The 21792-nt window shown below is 41.2% G+C and overlaps 2 protein-coding genes across 2 annotated transcripts; both read right to left on the reverse strand.

The window, feature by feature from the left end:
• Positions 1-3284: 3284 nt before the first annotated feature.
• Positions 3285-13551, reverse strand: LOC126390203 (elongation factor 1-alpha 1-like). Its single transcript, XM_050044386.1, has 8 exons — positions 13442-13551; positions 9552-9706; positions 8238-8417; positions 7664-7960; positions 6993-7143; positions 6363-6619; positions 6040-6274; positions 3285-4004 (listed from the first exon to the last, which is right to left on the reverse strand). Exons 2-8 carry the CDS (start codon positions 9693-9695, stop codon positions 3880-3882), a joined length of 1389 nt encoding a protein of 462 aa, XP_049900343.1. The 5' UTR covers positions 9696-9706; positions 13442-13551; the 3' UTR covers positions 3285-3879.
• A 109-nt stretch (positions 13552-13660) lies between these two features.
• LOC126390200 (NACHT, LRR and PYD domains-containing protein 14-like) lies at positions 13661-21256 on the reverse strand. Its single transcript, XM_050044385.1, has 9 exons — positions 21106-21256; positions 18316-19939; positions 17535-17879; positions 17063-17230; positions 16800-16970; positions 16372-16587; positions 16110-16283; positions 14692-14865; positions 13661-14486 (listed from the first exon to the last, which is right to left on the reverse strand). The coding sequence occupies exons 2-9, from the start codon at positions 19923-19925 to the stop codon at positions 14471-14473; spliced, it is 2874 nt and encodes a 957-aa protein (XP_049900342.1). The 5' UTR covers positions 19926-19939; positions 21106-21256; the 3' UTR covers positions 13661-14470.
• Between the last annotated feature and the right edge of the window lie 536 nt (positions 21257-21792).

The following is a 21792-nucleotide window of genomic DNA, read 5'->3' on the forward strand; positions in this document are numbered from 1 at the left end:
ACTGCCCAAAAACAACAACAAAAAACAAAAGATTGCTCAACTTGAAGGATCTCAGTGACACGACTGACAATTCAAATCTTTGTCTGTCATGGTGCAGCCCTAGTGTGGTTATGCAGTTTAAGTGCAGGTAGTTTTGAAAGGTTTGTGTTGCATTACCTCATAACAATAATGTCACTGTAACAGAAATGACTTGAATAAGCAAGTTTGGAAAGTCTGCTAACTGATTTACATCAGACTGCCAACATGCATCCAAATTTCTGAAACACAGTATGTGATGTCCATGTTATTTGTGGTGAATAGGCTGAAGCATGCAAACCTGCAGGACTGGCCCTTTATTTTTCTTTTTTTCTTTTAGCTAAACTGAATTGGTGTCTTATTTTGGGAGTCTTAACCATAACCTGGAAAGCCCGGGCCAAAAAAGAGAAATATCAGTGTTACTGTAACTGCCAAGTATTGGGACGCTTAGTGATGTCACTTCTGCCAATGGTCAGCTGTAATATGACATGCACCATCTTTGCATCACATGTACACACCTGTATACGCACACAGCCAACTGTGACTCATGTTCATTATACTGTGGAGTTTCTTCGAGAACAAGGAGCAGTTTTATTTTCAGATAAGTTATACACCGGCCAGTTGGTTTCCCAGCTGATGACAGCCATGGATTGAAACACATCTTGAATGTCATTTCTTGGTTTAAAAATCAGCTCGATGTTTTGTGTGTTTTAGCAAAGCACTTTGTTTTGGTTCGGAAACAGATACACTGAAAGAAAAGTTCAGACATCTAACTTTGTATTGCATTTGGCTTTTTGCCACCCTGTTTTTACACGCAAGGAAGATCTCTTATTTAAATCAGGGTCAATGTTTGCTTTTTTTCATACAGTGTCATATGGGATTATTTTTGCTTCCTTGAAGTGAACTCGCTGCAGAATGTATTCCTGTTGCATGGTACAGAATCAGGTGCATCAGGTAAGGTTGCGCGGATCTCTTCAAGGTGTAGGAAAATAATAGTAGCGCCGCAAGCTGCAGGTAAATACTACCCATAAAGAATCCAAAGCCTCAGTGGTGACTAATCACCCTTAGCTAGCAGTACCTCAGTGAAGACCCTATCAAAGACTAGAGTGTATGTGAAGGAGGCTGGGGGTCAGAGGTGGATTTTACTTTCTTTCAGATATTGAAATATATTTTGCATGAAGAGGTTGTCATATTCAAACCTATCTATAACTGAGAATGAATGCCATGTCATTAAGACAGATCACTATTTATGGTTCAGCCTGATTGCATCAGAAGTAAAAAAAAGACCTCAGCTCTGATATGAAGTCAGTACATACAGTATATTGGTGCCTTGCTTTTGTGGTACATATTCATCTCCATATCTACGATTTCCTGAAAAGTGCATTAGGTTCCTCCAAACAGAAATGGTTCCTCGTTTTCTCTCCTTGTAGATGTTCTGACTTGAGGCATTTTATGTTTGTTTGTTTTTTTTAAATTTAGAGATCATTTTGCTACTGGGCATAAAACGGGCCTTTGACATGTCAACATTCTGTCTCGTGTCTTTTAATTTATTTAAATTATGTGCACATATTTACACACTAGTAATAATCTCAGTTAGATTTATGAAGCCTGTAATGTAATGAAAATGCAAGTGAACTTTTATTCTCATTCATCAATAAAGGAAATTCTATGAAGACTTAGAATTTTGTTTTCTCGTCATCATTCTCTGAAAACACAGAGGTTCTTCAGTGGTTCATTTTACACAAAGGTGGCAACATTTCTTGAAATGTCAGCACTGAAGCACCAGCCCTTGTTGGTTTGGATGCACATGCACTATTCCTTTTTTTGGTTTTAGGCAGTGTTGCCAACTTTTTCAGACCCTCATAGCAACTTTATTTCTTAAAAGCAACTAGTGACAATGTGAGTTGTTCAGACTATCCGTGAAAAAAAAAAAAAAAAATGTAATTTAGTCCAATGCGCGCTGTTCAGAGTAAGCACAGTCCACAGCTGTTCCGCCCTCAGCACAGGGTCTCTTCTGTGCAGTAGGTGTGGGATAGACAGAAGTAGACGAGACACCGCTCGCCATTAAGTTCAGTTTTACTGGTTTTCTATGGTTACACTGATTCTCTTGCCCTCTGGATTTAGGGAGGTTTCAGACCTAGAGTTGTCTCGCTTTGGTCCGAATCAGGGACTGATTTTGTTACAAAGCATAATTGCCTAGAGTTGGTTTGTGTTCTCACGGCAGCATTTAGAAGCGGACCAGATAAAATGCCAGCGCGAGAAAGCTGCTCTTGATTGGTCAGAATTTCCAATGCGGGGAAAATCCAGGAAGTAAACAAAACATTAAAGAAGACTACACGTGCGACCCTTCCTAATGTCACAATGGAGGGACCACTACACGGGTTGATTTCAGAACCAAACCATTCAGTTTGAAAACGAGGCGCGGCTCCAACTAGAAAACAATGTTTTGATGCATTGGATGTGCTGAACGTGCATATTAAGGCAGTACAGGAGGAGGTGCACATTAATAATCCTCCAGGACTGTAACATGCTCATGTTTAACCCAAACAATGTGTCATGTGACTGCAGTTGGTTCAGATCAAGGTCAGAACACGTACTGCACCAGAGTTCATTTGTAACTGGACCGAGACCACCTCTTCAAGTAGGTCTTGATACAGTTGTTTTGGTGCGCACCCGAGTGTGTTTGCTGCGTTCACACCTGCCCAAACAAACCGCACTTAGGGGGGAAACAAACTTCAGCTCGATCGAACTGAACCAAATAGAGCAGGTATGAAAGCATCCTAAATGAGCCATAAAGTGGTGCACCATGGGGCGTCAGTGGCTTGGTGGTAGAGCAGGCGCCCCATGTACAAGGCTGTTGCCGCAGCGGCCCGGGTTCAAATCCAGCCTGTGGCCCTTTGCTGCATGTCACTCCCTCTCTCTCTCCCCCTTTCACACTTGTCTGTCCTATCAATTAAAGGCTTGAAAATGCCCAAAAAATATCTTAAAAAAAAAAAAAAAAAAGTGGTGCACCATAGTGAGTGTTAGTGTGAGCACCGTAGCTGTCATGCCAATCAAATGTTTTGTTGAGGAATCTTCTGTTGAATCTTTAGTGATATTTGAATGCATTCATTAATGCAACATGATGTCACCAATATGTTAATAATCATAAGATGTCATCTAGTTACTTGAGAGACTTTTAGAGCCGGTGCTAGCTACAAGACATTAGTAAAGTGTTGTTAACTCTAGTTTCAGGCTCAGCAATGATACCAGGGACAACGACATTCTGTTTAAACATCTTTACTTTTATGACCGTCTCTTCACAAATAACAATGATTAAAGTGCATGAACTAAACAGTAACTGTAACAATTAACAGAGCCACTGCAAGGAAGTTTAAGTCAAGCAAAGAGCCAGGCATGAAGATATCAGGTATCACACAAAGAGTTTCTAAAGGTTGTTTTTCTAAGACGTGACAGCAAACATGCAAGTCAACCTACTTCTGGTTAGTTAGTGTATCTCTTTTAAAGCTAGAACGCAGAGCATTACTTCAACAGCAAAATAACACCTCTGCCTTTATATTACTGGAGCTAAGCAGCTACGATCAATGAGCAGCTTAATTCTAACTACAACATCACACAACCAGAGAGCTGTAATGCAAATATGTTGTGTCGTTCTGCCACCAACTGAGTGACAATAAAACCTACATGTAACAGTGTGGTAACGTGTTAATCACTAACAATATGGTAGTTATTTTTTTTCCTTCTCCTGCTTTTGCGATGCATTGTGATAATAGACCAGACGCTGACTATGGTGTGCAGGAGGTGCAGGGTGCTAACGTGGCGTTGGCCATGGTGAGCGTTTGGGGCAGCAGCCCAGCACAACGTTCATTTGACCTTCTGTGCCTTCTGTGCGGACTTGGTGATCTTACCGCTGGTGGGGGCTTTCTTTTCCACGCCCTTAATCACTCCCACAGCCACAGTCTGACGCATGTCGCGGACTGCAAACCTCCCTGAGGAGGGATGATGAAAAATACATTTGTTATCTCTGAATAAAACATTAAGTTCACATTGTCATTAAGATGAAGTTTAAAGAGATAGTTCACCCCAAAATCGAATACCTATAGTGCTACTTATCAGTCTAGATTGTTTTGGTGTGAGTTGCAGAGTGTTGGAGATATTGGCCGTAGAGACATCGGCCTTCATTCCAGTATAATGGAACTGGATGACACTGGGCTTGTGGTGGTCAAAGCACTAAAAAATACATTTTCAAAAAACCCAACAGCAATGTTACCTTCCAGAAACCATGACCCAGTTACTCAAGATAATCCACAGACCAAGTGAGCAGTTTCATATTAAAACTATACTATCAAACTACAACTGCCGACCATATCATTGCACAGATGGAAGCATGCGAATCCACTCAGCATATCCTCATATAATAGCCCTTTTTAGACAGGAATTGTGCAAATCAGTCTTCTTTCAGCATTGGCAGTATAAAAACAAAATCAGGGAGTGCGGCAAAATCGCAAAATCGTCCCCGTCATCTGACAGTTAATGGCCTCTTCGTTTGTGAGGACAAGGAGGGCCTTGTCTCCCCAGTTGCTCATCTTTACAGCGTCTTTCAGGTTTGCATTTCCCTCTTGCTACTAGCTGCTCGCTAATTGCTGCTATCAGCTGTTTCCTGTTAGTCCACCGCCAGTGGCTCGCATGTGCCACGTCATCAATAGCTCCTCCCACAAGTCTTCAACAGCCCCTCCCGTTGCGGAAGGCCGCCTCGTTCTGTTTAAACTAAAAGGGTTCTGCCAATATGTCTACTCCACAAGGCGGAAAATTGGGCACCTCGGATCAACTTGCCAATGCAGCTCTGTGTGTCTAAATGCTCGCAGCTTGCCGGCAAAATGGCCCAACATTCACGGAAAATCTTCTCCTATGAAGATGCACACAACGCTTTGTACGATATCCTCAAAATTAGCACCCCACGAATGACATTTCATGGGTTGCTCACTAGCTCACCTAGCAGAGTGGACACCCATGTACAAAGACAGAGTCTTTGCCACAGCAGCCATGGGTTCAATTCCAACCCGTGACCCTCCCTCTCCTCCCTTCACCCTGAACGTTAAGTTACGGAGGTAGGTTAGGTATAGAAACATGGTGAGAATGTACCTTAAAATGACCCAAAGCTCACTCATAGTTCACATTCTTCCAAATACCAGTCTCCTGGCTAAAGTGCTCTGTTTTGTGTCCCATACACCACCCCAACCTCCCTCCTGATGGGACTGCTTCCTTCTTTACATTAATCTCATGATAGCTGTCCTTCCAAATACGAGGGTTATACATGGATTACTGGCTCAGGATCAGGAAGGATATGTACAAATTGTGGTGCAGTACTTTTTGTAGCAAAACGTACCAACAAGCCTGACTTACTGCTAGCCCACCTAGCACCACTGAGCCAGCTAAGCTAGTTACAGCTCAACCAAAGCGGACGCCATTAATGTTTAGATCTTGCGCTCTCACAACCATGAGTCCATGAGTAGATGCATGCTTTCCTCTGCTCAGTTATATGGCTGGTGTGTGTAATAAAGAAAATATAGGTTATTGTGATAGTGATTCCTGGTGTAACGTTACTGCTAGGACTTTGAACCCAGCGATCCGAATTCAGATCTTGGTGGAACCTCGACTGTGGATGAAAGACATCTCAGGAAGATTTTAAAAAAAGAAGAGTTTCTACATGAAACTGCTCACAACAAGGTCTGTGGATTATCTTGAGTAACTGGGTCATGATTTCTGGAAGGAGACATTGGTCTTGTGTTTTTCAAAATATATTTCTTGGGCGCTTTGAGCACCACAAGCCAATTGCCATCTTGTTCGATTATATTTGAGTGAAGGCAGACATCTCTACGGACGGAAATATGTATTTTTGATTTTGCGGTGTGTCTCTTTACTGTAATGTTTTAATTCATAGTCATCTTGAGGAAAATGACAAATTATATTAGAGTTTCAGCTTGACCCACTGACAGAGATCCTGTTGTGGGGCAGGTAACTTACCCAGTGGTGGGTATTCAGAGAAGCTCTCCACACACATGGGCTTGCCGGGGATCATGTCCACAATGGCAGCATCTCCAGACTTCAGGGTCTTAGGGTTGTCTTCAAGCTTCTTACCAGAGCGACGGTCAATCTTTTCCTTGAGCTCAGCAAACTTGCATGCGATGTGTGCAGTGTGGCAGTCCAGCACGGGAGCGTAGCCAGCACTGATCTGACCAGGGTGGTTCAGGATAATCACCTGGAGAACCACAGAGATGGGTAAAGACGTGTTGAAGGAGAGACGATTAACTGAGTATCTTTTTTAAAGTTAATCACTGCATGCTGACCTGAGAGGTGAAGCTGGCTGCCTCCTGTGGCGGGTCGTTCCTGCTGTCTCCTGCCACGTTGCCACGGCGAATATCTTTGACAGACACATTCTTGACGTTAAAGCCCACATTGTCACCAGGCAGGGCCTCGTTCAGGGCCTCGTGGTGCATCTCCACAGACTTGACTTCAGTGGTCACATTGACAGGGGCAAAGGTCACCACCATGCCAGGTTTCAGGACTCCTGTCTCTACTCGGCCCACTGGAACAGTCCCAATGCCTGGCAGAGAGGAAGATAAGAAATGCAATAAATCTGTCTTAACAACGGCCTGTTAAACATGAAATAAACTGATACTTCTAGCTTCAATGACATGCCTGAGCATTTCGAGAAAGTGCTCTGAAAAAGGACAGACACCAGCTTTAGAACACAAAGAGCCAGTGGACATTCTTCCCAGACCTACTTCAGTCCTGCTCTTTTTGTCACGGGCTGCTCTGATTCCCAAAATACATTCAACAATATGATCTGGTTACACCAGTACTTTTGAAGAACTTGATAATTGGAGCACTTGCACCTTTCAGGTTTGTTCTACTGAATACAAATCGCACAACTATCATATCATCTTTACAGACACCCACACAGACACAGCGCTCACCTCCAATCTTGTAGACATCCTGCAGAGGCAGGCGGAGGGGCTTGTCAGTGGGGCGCGTGGGAGGCTGGATGGCATCCAGAGCCTCCAGAAGTGTGGTGCCTGAGGAATTACCATCTTTACGGTTGATCTTCCAGCCCTTGAACCAAGTCATCTGTGGAGAGACAGAAGAAGTGGGAAGAAGTCAGAAAACCTGGAGAAAACCCACAACAACACAGGGAGAACATGCAAACTCCACACTCCTTGGGCCCCAGCCAGCCGGCAGGTTCAAAATCTTCTTGCTGTGAGGTGACAGTGCTAACCACTGTACCACCGTGCCACCCAGGTTTTAAAATATGCAGGAACCTTTTTGTTTGTGAAAGGAGCTCTATGCAAAATTCAGAGCATATGGGTTGTTGCACATGGTTATCAACATGGAGGTCACTGAGCCGGGGCTAGGAGCTAACTGCTAACTCCATAAACAGTGCTGAACAATGGCAACAATGCTGACAGAACTAACGGTATTAACTGGGAGAAACCAGAAGGTCAGCACGAGGCTTTTGGTAACTGCCATATGAGCGCAGTGCAAAACAGCTGCAATGAGCTGGCCAGTGGGATACACACATGCTCTAGCATAACTTTTCCTTATGTATCTGTACTGTGTACATATACTTTGGGTCTCACAGAGGACTCACATTAGGGCTGGGCTCCAGCATGTTGTCTCCGTTCCATCCAGAGATTGGCACAAAGGCCACAGTGTCGGGGTTGTAACCAATCTTCTTGATGTAAGTACTGACTTCCTTCACAATCTCCTCGTAGCGCTTCTGGCTGTAGTTGGGCTCAGTGGAATCCATCTTGTTGATGCCCACAATGAGCTGCTTCACTCCCAGGGTGTAGGCGAGGAGGGCGTGTTCACGAGTCTGACCATTCTTTGAGATGCCAGCTTCAAACTCGCCAACACCTGCAGCCACTATCAGCACAGCGCAGTCGGCCTGAAAGGTGCGAAGAGACAAGACACCTTTCAATCAACCTCAGATTAACCTCATAGTAACTTTCTGAACTCATGTTGTATGCCAAAAGTATTGGTTCAGTGGGGCAAACACAATCCTTGTCAAGTATGCTGTGACATAGCCTTCTCATGCTATCTCTTTGAAATACTTTGCTCTCCCTTCTCTTCTGTTGTCTCTTAACAGTTTTTCTCCTCCAGTGCTTTTCTCCCTCTGTCATGCATTTTTTCTATTTCTACTTTTCCTCCGACGCTCCCTCTACCTGAGAAGTCCCAGTGATCATGTTTTTGATGAAGTCCCTGTGTCCTGGAGCATCAATGATGGTGACGTAGTACTTGCTGGTCTCAAACTTCCAAAGAGAGATGTCAATAGTGATGCCGCGCTCACGCTCTGCCTTCAGCTTGTCCAGGACCCAGGCGTATTTGAAGGAACCCTTTCCCATCTAGGGGAAAATATAGACATGCACATTTTAATAGAAAAATTTGATTAAAATAAAACTAGGTGAATAAATTTAGTACATAATTCTGTCTTTGATAGATGCTTTTGTTTTCTTTTCAGTCTCTAAGGAGACATCAGCATTTTCATTACAATCTGCAGGACAATGTTATGATATTTACTTGTCTGAGTAACCTTTACGAGTCTCTACTGGATGATCAAGACTACAGTAAATGTTTTCATATGAGGTATTATTAGATGCCTGAGTATGATTGCCCCACCCTTCCACTCCCCCGCCTTGCAGCTTTCACATTAGTAATGTTGTTCTGTGTCCAAGTTCACTTGCATCATCATCTACACTGACATTTTCGTGTGCTAGAGTGTATAAAAGGATGCTGCAGACAGTCACTGCTGCTCTGGGGACTGTCATCAGCGTGGACTGGTGAAGCAGAGAGGCGAAGCTCTGCTCCTGGCCAGAGGGGGGAGCTGCTTCTGACTTAAGGTCAAAGGCAAAGGCAAAGCCGTACATGGGTTCGTCCACAGTAAGCTGCGCTGTCGTCTGATATAGAGGCATCAGTATTAATTTGAGACTGTTTCATAACCAGTTAAAAACTCCTTGTGTGAAATAGCTGTCCACTTTTATGTTTTGGTATGGCTGTTGTTCACACCTGGTGCACATGAATTGTACTCAAGACCACCTTTAAGTGGACTGGGGCACAGATTGGCGCACTGTGCCAAAATACTCTACACAGTGGTCACACTAGTCAATTGAACTAGACTTTTGGATCAAGTGTACTCTGCTGCAGGCCCGGGTTGCTGATGTGAGATCCCCCTAGGATAATGAAAACATGCTAGTCATAAATCTCAGTACTTCTCAGTAGTAATTACTAATTAATTCTACTGATTTCATTCAAATTTTCCATTTTGTATTTTCAACTTCAATGTGCTACAGCCTCAAAAACCATGAAAAAGGAGTTCACCCAATTACAACCACCTTGTAGTACAGTAAGAGGACATAAAATACACAGGACAAGATACAGAGTTAAATATAACAGGATACAGTTGAACTAGAACGCCTGCGCTGCAAAGTGCAGTTACACAGTAGACATATGAATTCGAGTGGGAACAATATGAGTCATACCTCAGCAGCTTCCTTCTCAAACTTCTCGATTGTTCTCTTATCAATGCCCCCACACTTGTAGATGAGGTGGCCGGTGGTGGTGGACTTGCCTGAGTCGACATGTCCTATTACCACAATGTTTATGTGAAGCTTCTCCTTCCCCATAGCAGCTCACCCTGAAAGATAGTGTGAGATCCCAGCCGACAGAAATCAACAAAACAAAGCAAATGAGACAAAGAACCCACACCTGTAGAGATCTATCACACTTTCACATACATTCACACCCAGCTTGTGCTTGCAGTCTGTTTCCATGTGTCCATAATACATGAACAGTAATTATCTAACCAGAGTTAGGTGTTAGCCTATAGCTACTGTTGCCAGAGTGCAGAGAGAAGACTAACAGTGTGAATACAGAATAGGTAACTTGAAACTTCCACTGTAGGCTACATACTGAGTAACAGCAGTAACTAAGCTGTGCAGAGATGATATTTGTTTGTTCAAAAGGGCAGTCAAACCCTCCACTTTCTACAGAGCATGCTCAACCTACAGTATGTACATACCTGTATGTTCAGTACAGTAGGTATTTGTATCTGCAGTGTCTAAGCAATGGGGAGAAATCTGTAGCTGTAACTGAACAAATGTAATCAAAAAAATCTGATCAAATTAATGTGGCCTCACTACCTAAAAGGTCTAGTGTGTAGGATTGGTATGTGGTATCCAGCGGTGAGGCTGCAGCCTGCAACCATCTGAAACTTCGTGTGTAGGAGGACTAAAGTGGGTGAATGGAAAAACGTGAATGGCCCTTACTAGAGCAAGTACTTTGTTTGTCTGTTCTGGGCTACTGTAGAACAACATGGCGGACTCCACGGAAGAGGACACGCTCCCTATGTGGATAAAAATATCTCATTCTCAGGTAATGAAAACACAACTCTTAGTTTCAGGTTATTATAGAATAATGAAAACAGTTATAAATATTATTTTCATTCAACATTCAATGTCTCGCAATAGATACCCCTAAATCCTACAAACTGGACCTTAAATACTGCCTTAAAATTGAAAATATTATATTACAGAATTCTATCTGAGGTCTGCAGAAATATGTGTCTCAGGCAGATATTGAGTCGTTACAGGTTGGTGTCATCATGCTCACAATGAAATTTAAGCACAAACACTGGTAACACAGCTGGGCAGTATATCAATATTGTATTGATATTGTGATATGAGATTAGCTTTTGTCTTAGATTTTTGATATAATACTGCAGGTGTTGTCTTTTCCTGGTTTTAAAGACTGCATTACAGTAAAGTGATGTCTTTTTTTTTTTTTTTAACGTTCCAAACTGTTCTAGCTGTTCTATTATTTGCCTTTACCCACTTAGTCATTATATTCACATTACTGATGATTTGTCAAAAATGTCATTGAGTAAAAATTTTGTGCAAGTGCCAACAGTCAACAGTACAATACCGTCGTATTAGTTGATGTCAAGGTATTCGTTCAAAAATATTGTGGTATTTAATTTACTCCATATCACCCAGCCCTAACTTAAAAGCAATATCAATCAACCACAGTCAAGAGGCTACATTTGAGGTGTCATTATCCTAATGTTAGAACATTTACACTACACTGAGTTATAAAATTAGAGGGAACTGTTCACTTCACCTATCGCCATTCATTTTAACCATACTAAATGATCCAAATCACATAGTTAATTTACATTTATATATATTTCAGCAACCATTTTTGTTAGCTTGCATTAAAACCATTATCGAGCTAGCATAGTAGTTTCTGCATGCTTGTTTAATTATAACATTAAATTTGGTCAATTACTTACCTTTGAACTTCAATTTTGGCTCAATGATACTACAGGCTCCAAACAATAAACAAATGAAGATTAAACTAAATCTAATATGACTTGCAAAATCCCTTAAATGAAAGCCAAAATGCCTGTAGACCTTTATTTTATGGACTTATTTAAGGTTAATACATTAATTGAGGAGGACCTTCACCCTTTGTGAATGACTGATTTCATGGGTGAGCCTTTGTTTAGTTTTTATTTTTGGTTTACTTGCTCTTTTTCTTTACTTTTTTCTTTTTTTTTAAACTTGTTACTGGTCATCATAAACGTACAATGAACGTTTTTTACATGTACTTAAGGGACAAAGAGTTAAAATGTGGGTAACAGATATAATGGACTGTACCAACTTCAGTTTATATTAATAATCTATGGGGCAATTTGACATATCTAGCAAACTGCGTTAATTTTCAGGGCAGTTTCTGTATTTACACATATTTAGCTAACAGGTCGAGGTTTCAACTAACTAGTTAGCCTTGGCTATATTTCTGAAGTTTCAGGCCGGTGGTTATGTTTGGTTAATACGTTACAGCAAAGCTCAGACAACAGGGAACCTATTGAGAGTAGGTTTTGTGATGTTAGCTAACGTTACCTTTATCATGATGTAAGCTAACGTTATTGTTAACAGTGAGCAAATGGAATATTTCAGTGACTCACACTTGTTCATTAAATATTTTTTGTAGGCCTGTGTATGTTTAATGAAAAAATAAATATTCAGAATTCTAATATTTAATTCATAGGTATATAAAAAGTCTCTTACTGTCTATTGACTTGCCGTGTGTTTGCTGCTTCGTGTTAGCTAGCGTTACCTAGCTAATTTAGCTAAAATGCTAGCAACTGCTGCGTCACTACCACAGTGGCACGCGCCCTTGACGTGTACACCAGCGCGAACTGCGACTGAACTTTACCTGACTCATAATCATCTGCGTCACACTGCTTCTTGCTGTAATGTTTTGTTTTCTGGGAAGAAAAAAGTTATCTTGGACTGTTTAGAAATTGCCTTTATAGCTTTACTGGCCAAATATGCCCACACACACCCACACCCACACACACACACACACACACGGACTTTTGAGAGGACAAATAAAGGTAAAGGAAAGATGGGACTATTAAGTACACAAAAAATAGGTGTATACAGGGCGTTAATATATATAAGCACCAATAACCAACAATAAAAAATAAAACATCTATGGCCTTCAGTGTTCTGTGACGCAAATAAATACTAAATGTTTATATTGTATAAACAGCATGAATGATTTATAATAGCCAGTGACAGATGATAGGTAAAAATAGGCATCAGAATTGTACAATTAAAAGCTACATTGGCAGCAGTGGATATTGTGGTGTTACATGGTCATTATTTATGACTGGCAGCATGTTATGACTTAAATGTTGTGTTCATATGACGAAATATTAGAGAAAAAGCCCAAACTCGACATTTTTGTATTTCAAACAGTACAGCACAGTAACGTCACAGGACAACAGCCCTGCACCTGCTTATCTTGTTACAACCAATGTCTTTGACGTTACAGCACAAAGTGACCCACGTACATCACATTTAGGTTGATCTCAGTGTATAATTAAAGTGTCAGGACATTGAAGCAAGACACTGCCACAATGACCAAGCAGCGGTCACCACACTGCAGAGCTGAGGGCGTTTTACACATGTCTGCATGTCTCTGCATCCACCTTGCAGACGGTTAACGCAGCACGTTTGTTTATTTCTTTGGCTGTAGGATGATGGCCGACAGAGAAGACTCCCGCATGACTGTCAGGTGGAATCTTTCTGAAACTGCGCCATACAGGCCTAGCCAGCAAAGCTGTGATGCCAACCCACACCCCTCTGTACTTTTCTGCGCCGCTCGCCCTGATCAAATTACCATGACATCGAAGCCACACAGCATCCAACTATCAATTTCAACTTAGTATAATGCAGTTACATTACTGCTGTGACAAACGTCCATTAAATTAACAACCCTGTGCGACATGCCTGCTCCTGGATGCTGACAAAATGCATGTTAGTTGTTATTATATTAATTCATAAAGTTACCTTTGCCTTACCTTTGTGTCAGTGGTGCGTTCACTGGTACAGTGCGATGACACAGGAGATGCTGCGTGCTGTGCTGTGCTGTACTGACACAGACGCAGCCAAGATACCGCTATGTCAGCTGACGTCAAACGTGTCATACACTGACATTACGAGGTTTGGCCACTAGATGGGGTGCTGCTACAGCACAGACATGAACCAGCATTCGACTAGAAGAAGAGTATTTTCAGTGGTCATGGAGATCTCATTTTAATTCTTGCATCAGATTCAGTAGTAATAGTACACAACAACAATACTGCAGGCACATACTTTCTGAGTAGATACATTACTTTAAACAGTAACACATGTCTTTCACATTTCTCTGACAATTTTACTTGTAAGTGCTGTTCACTGCAACCAAAGGAAAGGTACTTTCAAGGCACTGCCTAAAAGCATACATTCATCTTACAATGTAATAATGAAAAATAAATCACAAAACATTTTGAAAAGCAATAGTATGTAACTATAATACTGTAGGCACACATTTTATAAGTAGACACATCAAAAAGTCAATAAATTTCCTTCACTTTTCCCAGATAATCTTACTTTAAGTGCTGTGCACTGCAATCCAAGGAAACATATTTCGAACTAAGGCACTGTGTAAAAACACATTCATGTTACCATGAGGTAATGAAAAAGAAATCACAAAACATTGTGAACAGAAATAGTAATGTACATAACGATAATACTGCAGGCACATATTTTATGAGTAGCTACATTACTTGAGTCAACACATTTCTTTCACTTTCCAACTAAGGCACTGCGTAAGACATTCATCTTACAATATGAAAAAGAAATCACAAGACAGTTTAATTGCTGACATACTTTTAAGATGCGTTTTGGTTCTGTCACATTCTTTAAACAGAGTAGATGGAGCATTTGATATTGTAGCTAGAATAAGCACTGGAATACAAGGACGTTCCTACCACTGACTTGGTGTATAAAGTATGGTCTGACGACCGTGAGCAAGTTTGATCAGCTTGTGTCTGTTGCTGCCTGTCTCTTCAATCTGTGGAGACACTGAAAGATAAGAAAATAAACCTCCAATGATGTTTGAAAGTGAGCGAAAGTTCATGTGCAGTCAGAACTATAATAGTCATTTTAGACTGGACAGGAAAAATACATACAAACTAGCCATCATTATAACAAGGGTAAGGGAAAGAGGAATGTCTGCTGTGAACTATTATTGATAACATTTTATTAAAATATCATCATCAGTACTCACTCTATGGTATGTAAGGCGTATTTCTCATTCTTTGTGAGTTCCTGGAGCACTCTGATTCCTGAGTGTTCCAGATTGTTGCCCATCACATGCAGCTCTGTCAGATGATGGGGGTTCGACTTGAGGGCAGTGGTCAGGAACTGAACGCTCCTCGAGCTCAGGCCACAGGTCCTCAGTCTGGGGAGAAACACAAGTACCAGAGATTAAACTGGCTCACTATATCTCCACAGCATGCACATAACTGAGGCTGCAAAGAAATGTTTCAGGATATCCCAAGAAATTATAACTAAACTAAACTGTAGTCAATGTTTCATGTGGTTATTGTACAATTGCCCAGTGTTCAATTGGCGTGACAATAGAGTCGGAATACTGTCTATGATTTCAGTGTCTTTTAATACAGTTTCTTTAATAGGGCAGGCTATCAAACCTCAATGCTTCAGAGCTGGCCTATCCATGCATTTCAAATCACCCAAGCCTATTGTTCATCCCCATAACCCTGCCACAGCTAACCCTCTCCCACATACAGCTCCTTTTGAATACTCTGAATAAAACCCTACAGTTGCCACAGTAGCTTGTATAAAATAATTGATGTAGCTACTGTGACGTCACCTATTGGTTTGTGGACTCTCGTTTTGAAGCCTCAAGTCTAGCATTTCAGTTGTCGCCATCTTGGATCTTGGAGAGAGAAGTGACCAAATTTGGACAAGAAAATAGGAGCTGTGGAGGAGCGAGGTGCTGATCTGACTCAGTCTGTAGTGACACCTTGCATACAGCCTGTCACTCAAGTGGCCCCGCCTTTAATGATGCATAACTTTAAGCCTTAATAAAATGGAACTGGGTGAGTTATGTAAAAATTAACCCCCTTTTAACTGTTATGAATGTTCACATTAGCTACACAGACCAAATCCATTTTTATACCAGGCTGTACACGTTTATTTCTGCTGTAAAGTTGGGCATTTTAACACGGGTGTCTACGGGCCAGCCTCAAGAGGCCATTGGAGGAACTGTGTTAGCCTAATTTTTCAGCCACAGAGGTTGCCACACAGGATATGATGTCAGACTCCATAAAGTCCAGACACTGCCCAAAGGTCACATGGATAAGCCATGTTTCCAACACTAATCATATGGAAACAGAGAAAGATCTCAACATATAAAAACAATGTATTTTGTGCGAACACACACAAAACTATGTTGAAAATTTGAATTGAATTGAAAGGAGGAATAATATTTAAATATATATAATTTAAAAAGCTGAGCCAAAAAGCTGTTGGGAGTTAATCATCAATAAAGTAACTTACTTTGAGTAGCAGGACCTACTACACGGCTATGAGTTATCTGGACCCATGTTTTGATTGACAATAAATAACCTGTTAAATTTTATTGCCGTAATTCTCAAAAAAAACAACAACACAAAGACTTACGACAGTGTCTCAAGTTTGCTTTGAGGGTTTTCGAGCCCCGCACAGAGTTTCTTCACTCCCTTGTCCTGGAGGTCATTGCCAGACAGGTCCAGTGCCCTGATAACGCTCCCCTTTGATGCCAATCCTGATGCAAGCTCTGCACAACAGCCATGAGTCAGGCTGCAGTGACTCAGGCTTAAAAGAAACAACATCATGTTATAGCATACTGATCTTCTAACATAACATTTGTCTGATGAAGAATAATGATTTGAAAGTGAGGTACTTGAGAGATTTCAGATGGCTGAACGGATTAGTGAGTCCATCTGAAATTTCCTTGACTCCCTTGTCTCCCAGGCGGTTCATGCTGAGGTCAAGGTCTTTCAGCTCGACTGCCTGCCAGTCTGTTTCTTGAATCAGCCCCTTGTAGAGCTGAGAGATTGAACACAGGACTTTCGCCAAATAAAGGCAACCTTTTCCAGTGATTCCACATCTTGAAACACTGAAAGCAAACAGGAGAAACTGTCTCTAATTATTGGTTTAGGGATATTTAGTTATCAGTACATGAGCCTTTTTTTGCTGAATATCGCAGAAAAAGTTACACCCATATGAACTCGCTGAAGTAAGCAGTGAAAATAAAATCTGTCAATGACATAATTTTTACTTTAGTCAGTAAGTAATCAAAGGAGAACTATAAGAGCAAGGCATCCTTACTTGAGTTTTTCCAGACTACACCATGCGTACATTCCTTCGCAGATGAGTGCAAACCCTGCATCTTTCAAGCTGTTGTTGCTCAAATTGAGCTCTACCAGAGTGCTGGTTTCATTCTTCAGAGCTTCCCCGATACTTCCACAGCTTAACACAGTGAGGCCACAGTGGTACATCCTGCCAAAGAGATACAAAACGTCACTGGACTACTGGTATCTATTCATTTATGTTTGAAGGCAGAGGATGCATTTATATGAAGTCACACTCACTCCAGCTTTGTTAGCTTTGATATGTCAAATTTTCTGAGGAGCTCCATGGCCCCTGTGTCTCCAACCATATTGATGCTCAGATCCAACACTTTCAGGTGGTCGGAGTTCTCCTGCAGAGCCGAGGCCAGACAACAGCAGCCCCTTTGCTCAATGTTGCACTGTGATAGTCTACGAAAAACATGACAGCAATGTCACAGAAATGCTAAGTGTGTAGAACATTTACAAAACAACAAGCTATAATCAACATAAGTCTGAGTTGCATTTTTCATTGTTAAATTTTGAGGAGCTTTTGGTGCCCAATTTTGTGATTCTTTTGAGATAAACTTCTTCACAAGTAAAAAAAAATGTATCTGTGTAATTTCATATGCAAGGAAACATGTAATGGCAGCAAAACAAAGATCATTCTTGTTTTTGTGTTAATTTCGTATGAGATAAACGGCGTGAGCAGCTAAGCTTATTTCCCAACACTTACTTGAGTGTTTCTAACTGGCAATCAGGTGATCTCAAACCATCTGCAAGTTGTGTCAGTCCGTCATCTCCTATTTCGTTCATGCTGAGATCCAACTCCTGCAGTTTCTTGGACTGTCTCAGGGTCGTGGCGAGGTAGTCACAGCCATGCGAGGTCACTCCACAGGCTTGCAACCTGATTGTTTTCAGTCTGCAGTTTTGATCGTTCAGCCCCTCCACAAGCGTCCGGACTCCACTGTCACTGATGCTGTTGTATCCCAGGTCCAGCTCTCTCAGGTATGACTCACTTGTGCTCAGGATTGCTGCTAAGACTGGACAACATGTGTCTGTCAGGTTGGAGAACCGCAGCCTGCAAGGAGATGGGAGTCAATGGAATTTGTTGACACAGTGTAAACTTTGGGGGAAAACCTGCCTTATCCTTTAATTCACATTATACAACAAGAGTCATAGCATAATACTTCTAACATTGTTTTTGTTCTGGCACTGTCTTCTAGCACAAATAAAATGAATGAGGATATAAATCATAAGATGACTATGATGTTAACAAGCTGATTTTCAATTATGAGGGGTGGTTGAGATTGTTTAGATCCATATTCACTGCCAAAAATGGAAATTGTAGAGCTTTTTATACTCAGTCCCCCAATTCCAAGACTAAGCAGGAGGATAATAATGGACTGTTGAGAGAGATTTAGGTAGGGTGAACAGACAAACAACACAACAAAAAATGTAGAAATGTTCAAATATTTATCTAATGCAGTCTATATAAATGAAATATATAAACTTACATGGCTTTCTTGGATTTCAAAATAGCTGGTAGCTGCCTGAGGAGGCTCTCATCACATCCCTCGGACACCTTCATCTCAAAACTCTCTCTCAGTCCCTCAAAATTACAGGTCCTTTGCATCATGAATTGCCAGTGCGTTGGTGACAGATTAGGAATTGGAGAGAAGCCAAACTCCAGAAAGAAGTTCACTTCTTCCAGTAAAGCCCGGCTGTCATACTCCCTCAGACAGTGGAACAGACCCACAGCGCCGGGAGACAAGATGTTCTCCAGGATCTTCTTCTTGGTGTAGTTAAACAGCGGATCGGTGGGCTCCAGTGTGCCACGTTCCTTAATGAGGCCAAAGATGAAGCGAAGGAAGACATCTGACTTTCCCTCAGCATTCTGCAGCGCCTGGTCAACCAGATTCCGACAACAGACAGACTGGACTGAGCCTTCAATATCGTCCAATTTAGCAGACGCAGCAAAGAACTCCTGAATGCTCCAGTGGCCAAAGCGAAACACTGTGGTGTTATGCAGACCCTTTTCTTCTCTCAACACAAGTGGACACTCTTTGGAGAAAGTTGATGCTTCCTCAACACTTATGTCATTCTCTCGAAGATGATGCTCATAGATCACATTACCCCCTTCTTCCTCTACTGACAGATATTTCAGCTTGGCAACAATGTCCGAGCTTGATGCTTTGACCAGATTTGTGTAAATCTGGGTTAAACTCAGGGGATTGATTTTAAACCCATCACTAGGTTTTAGATGATTCTTTAACACATTTGCCATGATGGTGCAGATTGGAGGTATCTGACAAAGCCAGTCCAGACTCCTTGATATTTTCATGTGATTAATGGCTTTGTAGGCAAGATCATCATTACCCATAACTGTCCTGAAGTGCTGCTCCTTCTGTCCGTCACTGAACCCTTGAACCTCTGTCTCTTTAAGCAAGTAGCAATCAGGGATTTGTGTTGCCCCTGCATATCGGGTCATTATCCATATGTGAGCACTGGGAAGTAAATTCCCCCTGATCAAATTGGTCACCAGAGCATCCACTGTGGATACCTCAGAAACATCACTCACAGCTGGACAGCTAAAGTTCAGCTGACGATGATACTCATCCAGTCCGTCAAGGACGAACCACACCTTGTTTTCTTTTAGGCTGGAAACATCAAGCTCCTTCAATTCAGGGTAAAATGTCTGTAGAAGTTCAATGAGGCTCAATTTGTGTTTGAGCAAATTTAACTCCCAGAACGTGAGAGGAAGCATGAGCTGGATGTCATGGTACCCTTTGCCCTCTGCCCACTCCAGTGCACAACTCTGCACTGTTGTGGTTTTTCCAACTCCACCCACTCCTAAAGTGATGACTGTTTTTTTGCTGCTGTCGTGTTTGCAGTCGCATGATAAAATATCTGCGAGAGGGACAGTTTCAAAATATACCCAACTATGAAGGTCAGACTTGTCGATATGTCTAAACTCAGACTGGTGCAAAGTAGGGCATCTGTAGTCGTGCTTGAGCTTCCGATAGCAAAGTCTTGAAGGAAGTAATGACTTTGCAGAGTATGCTTCATTCAAAGTCTGAAATTTTTTCTTGAGTGTGGTTTTGAGAATATTTTGGGGATCCATCATGGAGGCAAAGGTTCCTGAAAAGATGTGAAGATGATGAGTGTAAAAAACAAAAGCTATAACCTGGCTACATAACACAGCAACATTTGCAAAACCTTATTTTGTTATCAAATGAGACAGTAAAAATGTGTCTGTAGAGACAACTGTGTTAATGTTCCCACAGAATATATGGAAGAGAAAACTTTAACTCCTGCTGGTTGTAATCCATAATCATTAACCAGGATATATAAATACACCTCTGTTAACAAGTACAGAGTGTTGTGGAGACTTTTCAATACCCTGAATAAACCTAAATTAACCTAAATTATATTGTTTATCAACATATGAACACAATAGCAGGAGATGAATTTTAACTGGGATGATTTATGCACACAGTCACAGCAAGTCATGACATGTTTGCTTTGGTCCATAAAAAGTACACCAGAATCTTAGTATTACTGTAGATCAATTTCCAACATAATGTTTTTGCAAAACTCTTAACCAACGTGCTAAATTCTTAACTTAAGATACTAAAGTTTCTGCTTAGAAAACAAAATGCAACTTGAATTCTCCAGATCATCACAGAAACACCTACTCTCATTATCACTGAGTGTACACATGACTTCATAAATGCAAAACATATTTGCAAACATATATCCTGACTTAAATATCATTACCCTGGTCAGCAGCATTGCAACATAACTGCTGCATTAACCCTGCGATATATTTCAAAAGTAAATCAAAAGTGAAAGTTAATATCACTTTGGTGGCTAGAATATAAACAGACTTTGTGTTAGATACAGAACAGAAACAGTAAACTTGATGCAGTGTAGTATAATCACAATCATTAAAGTATTTATTGTAGTAAGTCAAGTACCACATTTAAAAACTGATTGTTTCCATGAGTCAGTGTTTACAGCATGATATTCAGTCATTAAGTTATACACTGTCTTGAGGAAATAGTCACTTCAGACTTCGTTTAAAAGCCTATTCAATTGCCATTTGCTAACAATGGCCATTTCATATTTCAGTCGCAACAATTATTTATGTTCAGAAATAAACACAAGTTGTACAATGTGGCCATGATCTCAAACTTCCTGTATTTCGACGAAAACGAAAGTGACTACTGACAGGGCACGGTCTTTCCTGAACACTGCTGGTGTCTTAACAGTTCAGCTAATAGTTATATCTTATACGTACTTACCAAGAAAACGAGTGATTAACCCTTCTGCACAGAAACGGCGACGAGGCAGTGGTGGTAACGTCACAGTTAGTGAGACGTCGAAGGAAGAAAATCACAGAGGAATCCGTGAAACACTTTCAGTTCATAAAAGTGGGGTCAAAACTTTACATCCGAGGAGGAGGAGGAGGAGCAGCAGCATGATGTGTCATGCTCTTACTAGGTATCGTTAACAACTCAGGAAGATGGGTGGGTGTGCCTAACGTTATTCCATATCTCTTTGGACTGCCCCCTCTGGTCAGTGCCGGTTGTCCATGACGCTGCAGTTTTTTTTTCATATTTAAAATATAACAGTACGTTGTACAGAGAGATGTATTTAATTTGATAATAGCAGAAAAATACTGATTTTAACATCTCATATGACAGTGGTGCTGAATGCTAAACAAGTAATTTGATTGGACGAGAGGCATGTGTCAACAGAACAGTATGACGTCACTGGGACTTTTGATTCGCATTATCACTCAAAGGTATCACTCCGCGTCACAGGTGCTCTCTATATATTGCAAGTTAACTAACCCCATTGTGGCTTTTCGGTTCTTTTTTTCCTCAAACAGAGAATATACGTTAGCTCTCTCCCAATTAAGGGGCTGCAGCTTTTGAGAGATGGATATTAAATTGGGATTAACAGAAATTATGAGGTGGGCGATTTTT

The sequence above is a fragment of the Epinephelus moara genome, chromosome 5, assembly GCF_006386435.1.
Source record: "Epinephelus moara isolate mb chromosome 5, YSFRI_EMoa_1.0, whole genome shotgun sequence".
NCBI lineage: Eukaryota > Metazoa > Chordata > Actinopteri > Perciformes > Serranidae > Epinephelus > Epinephelus moara.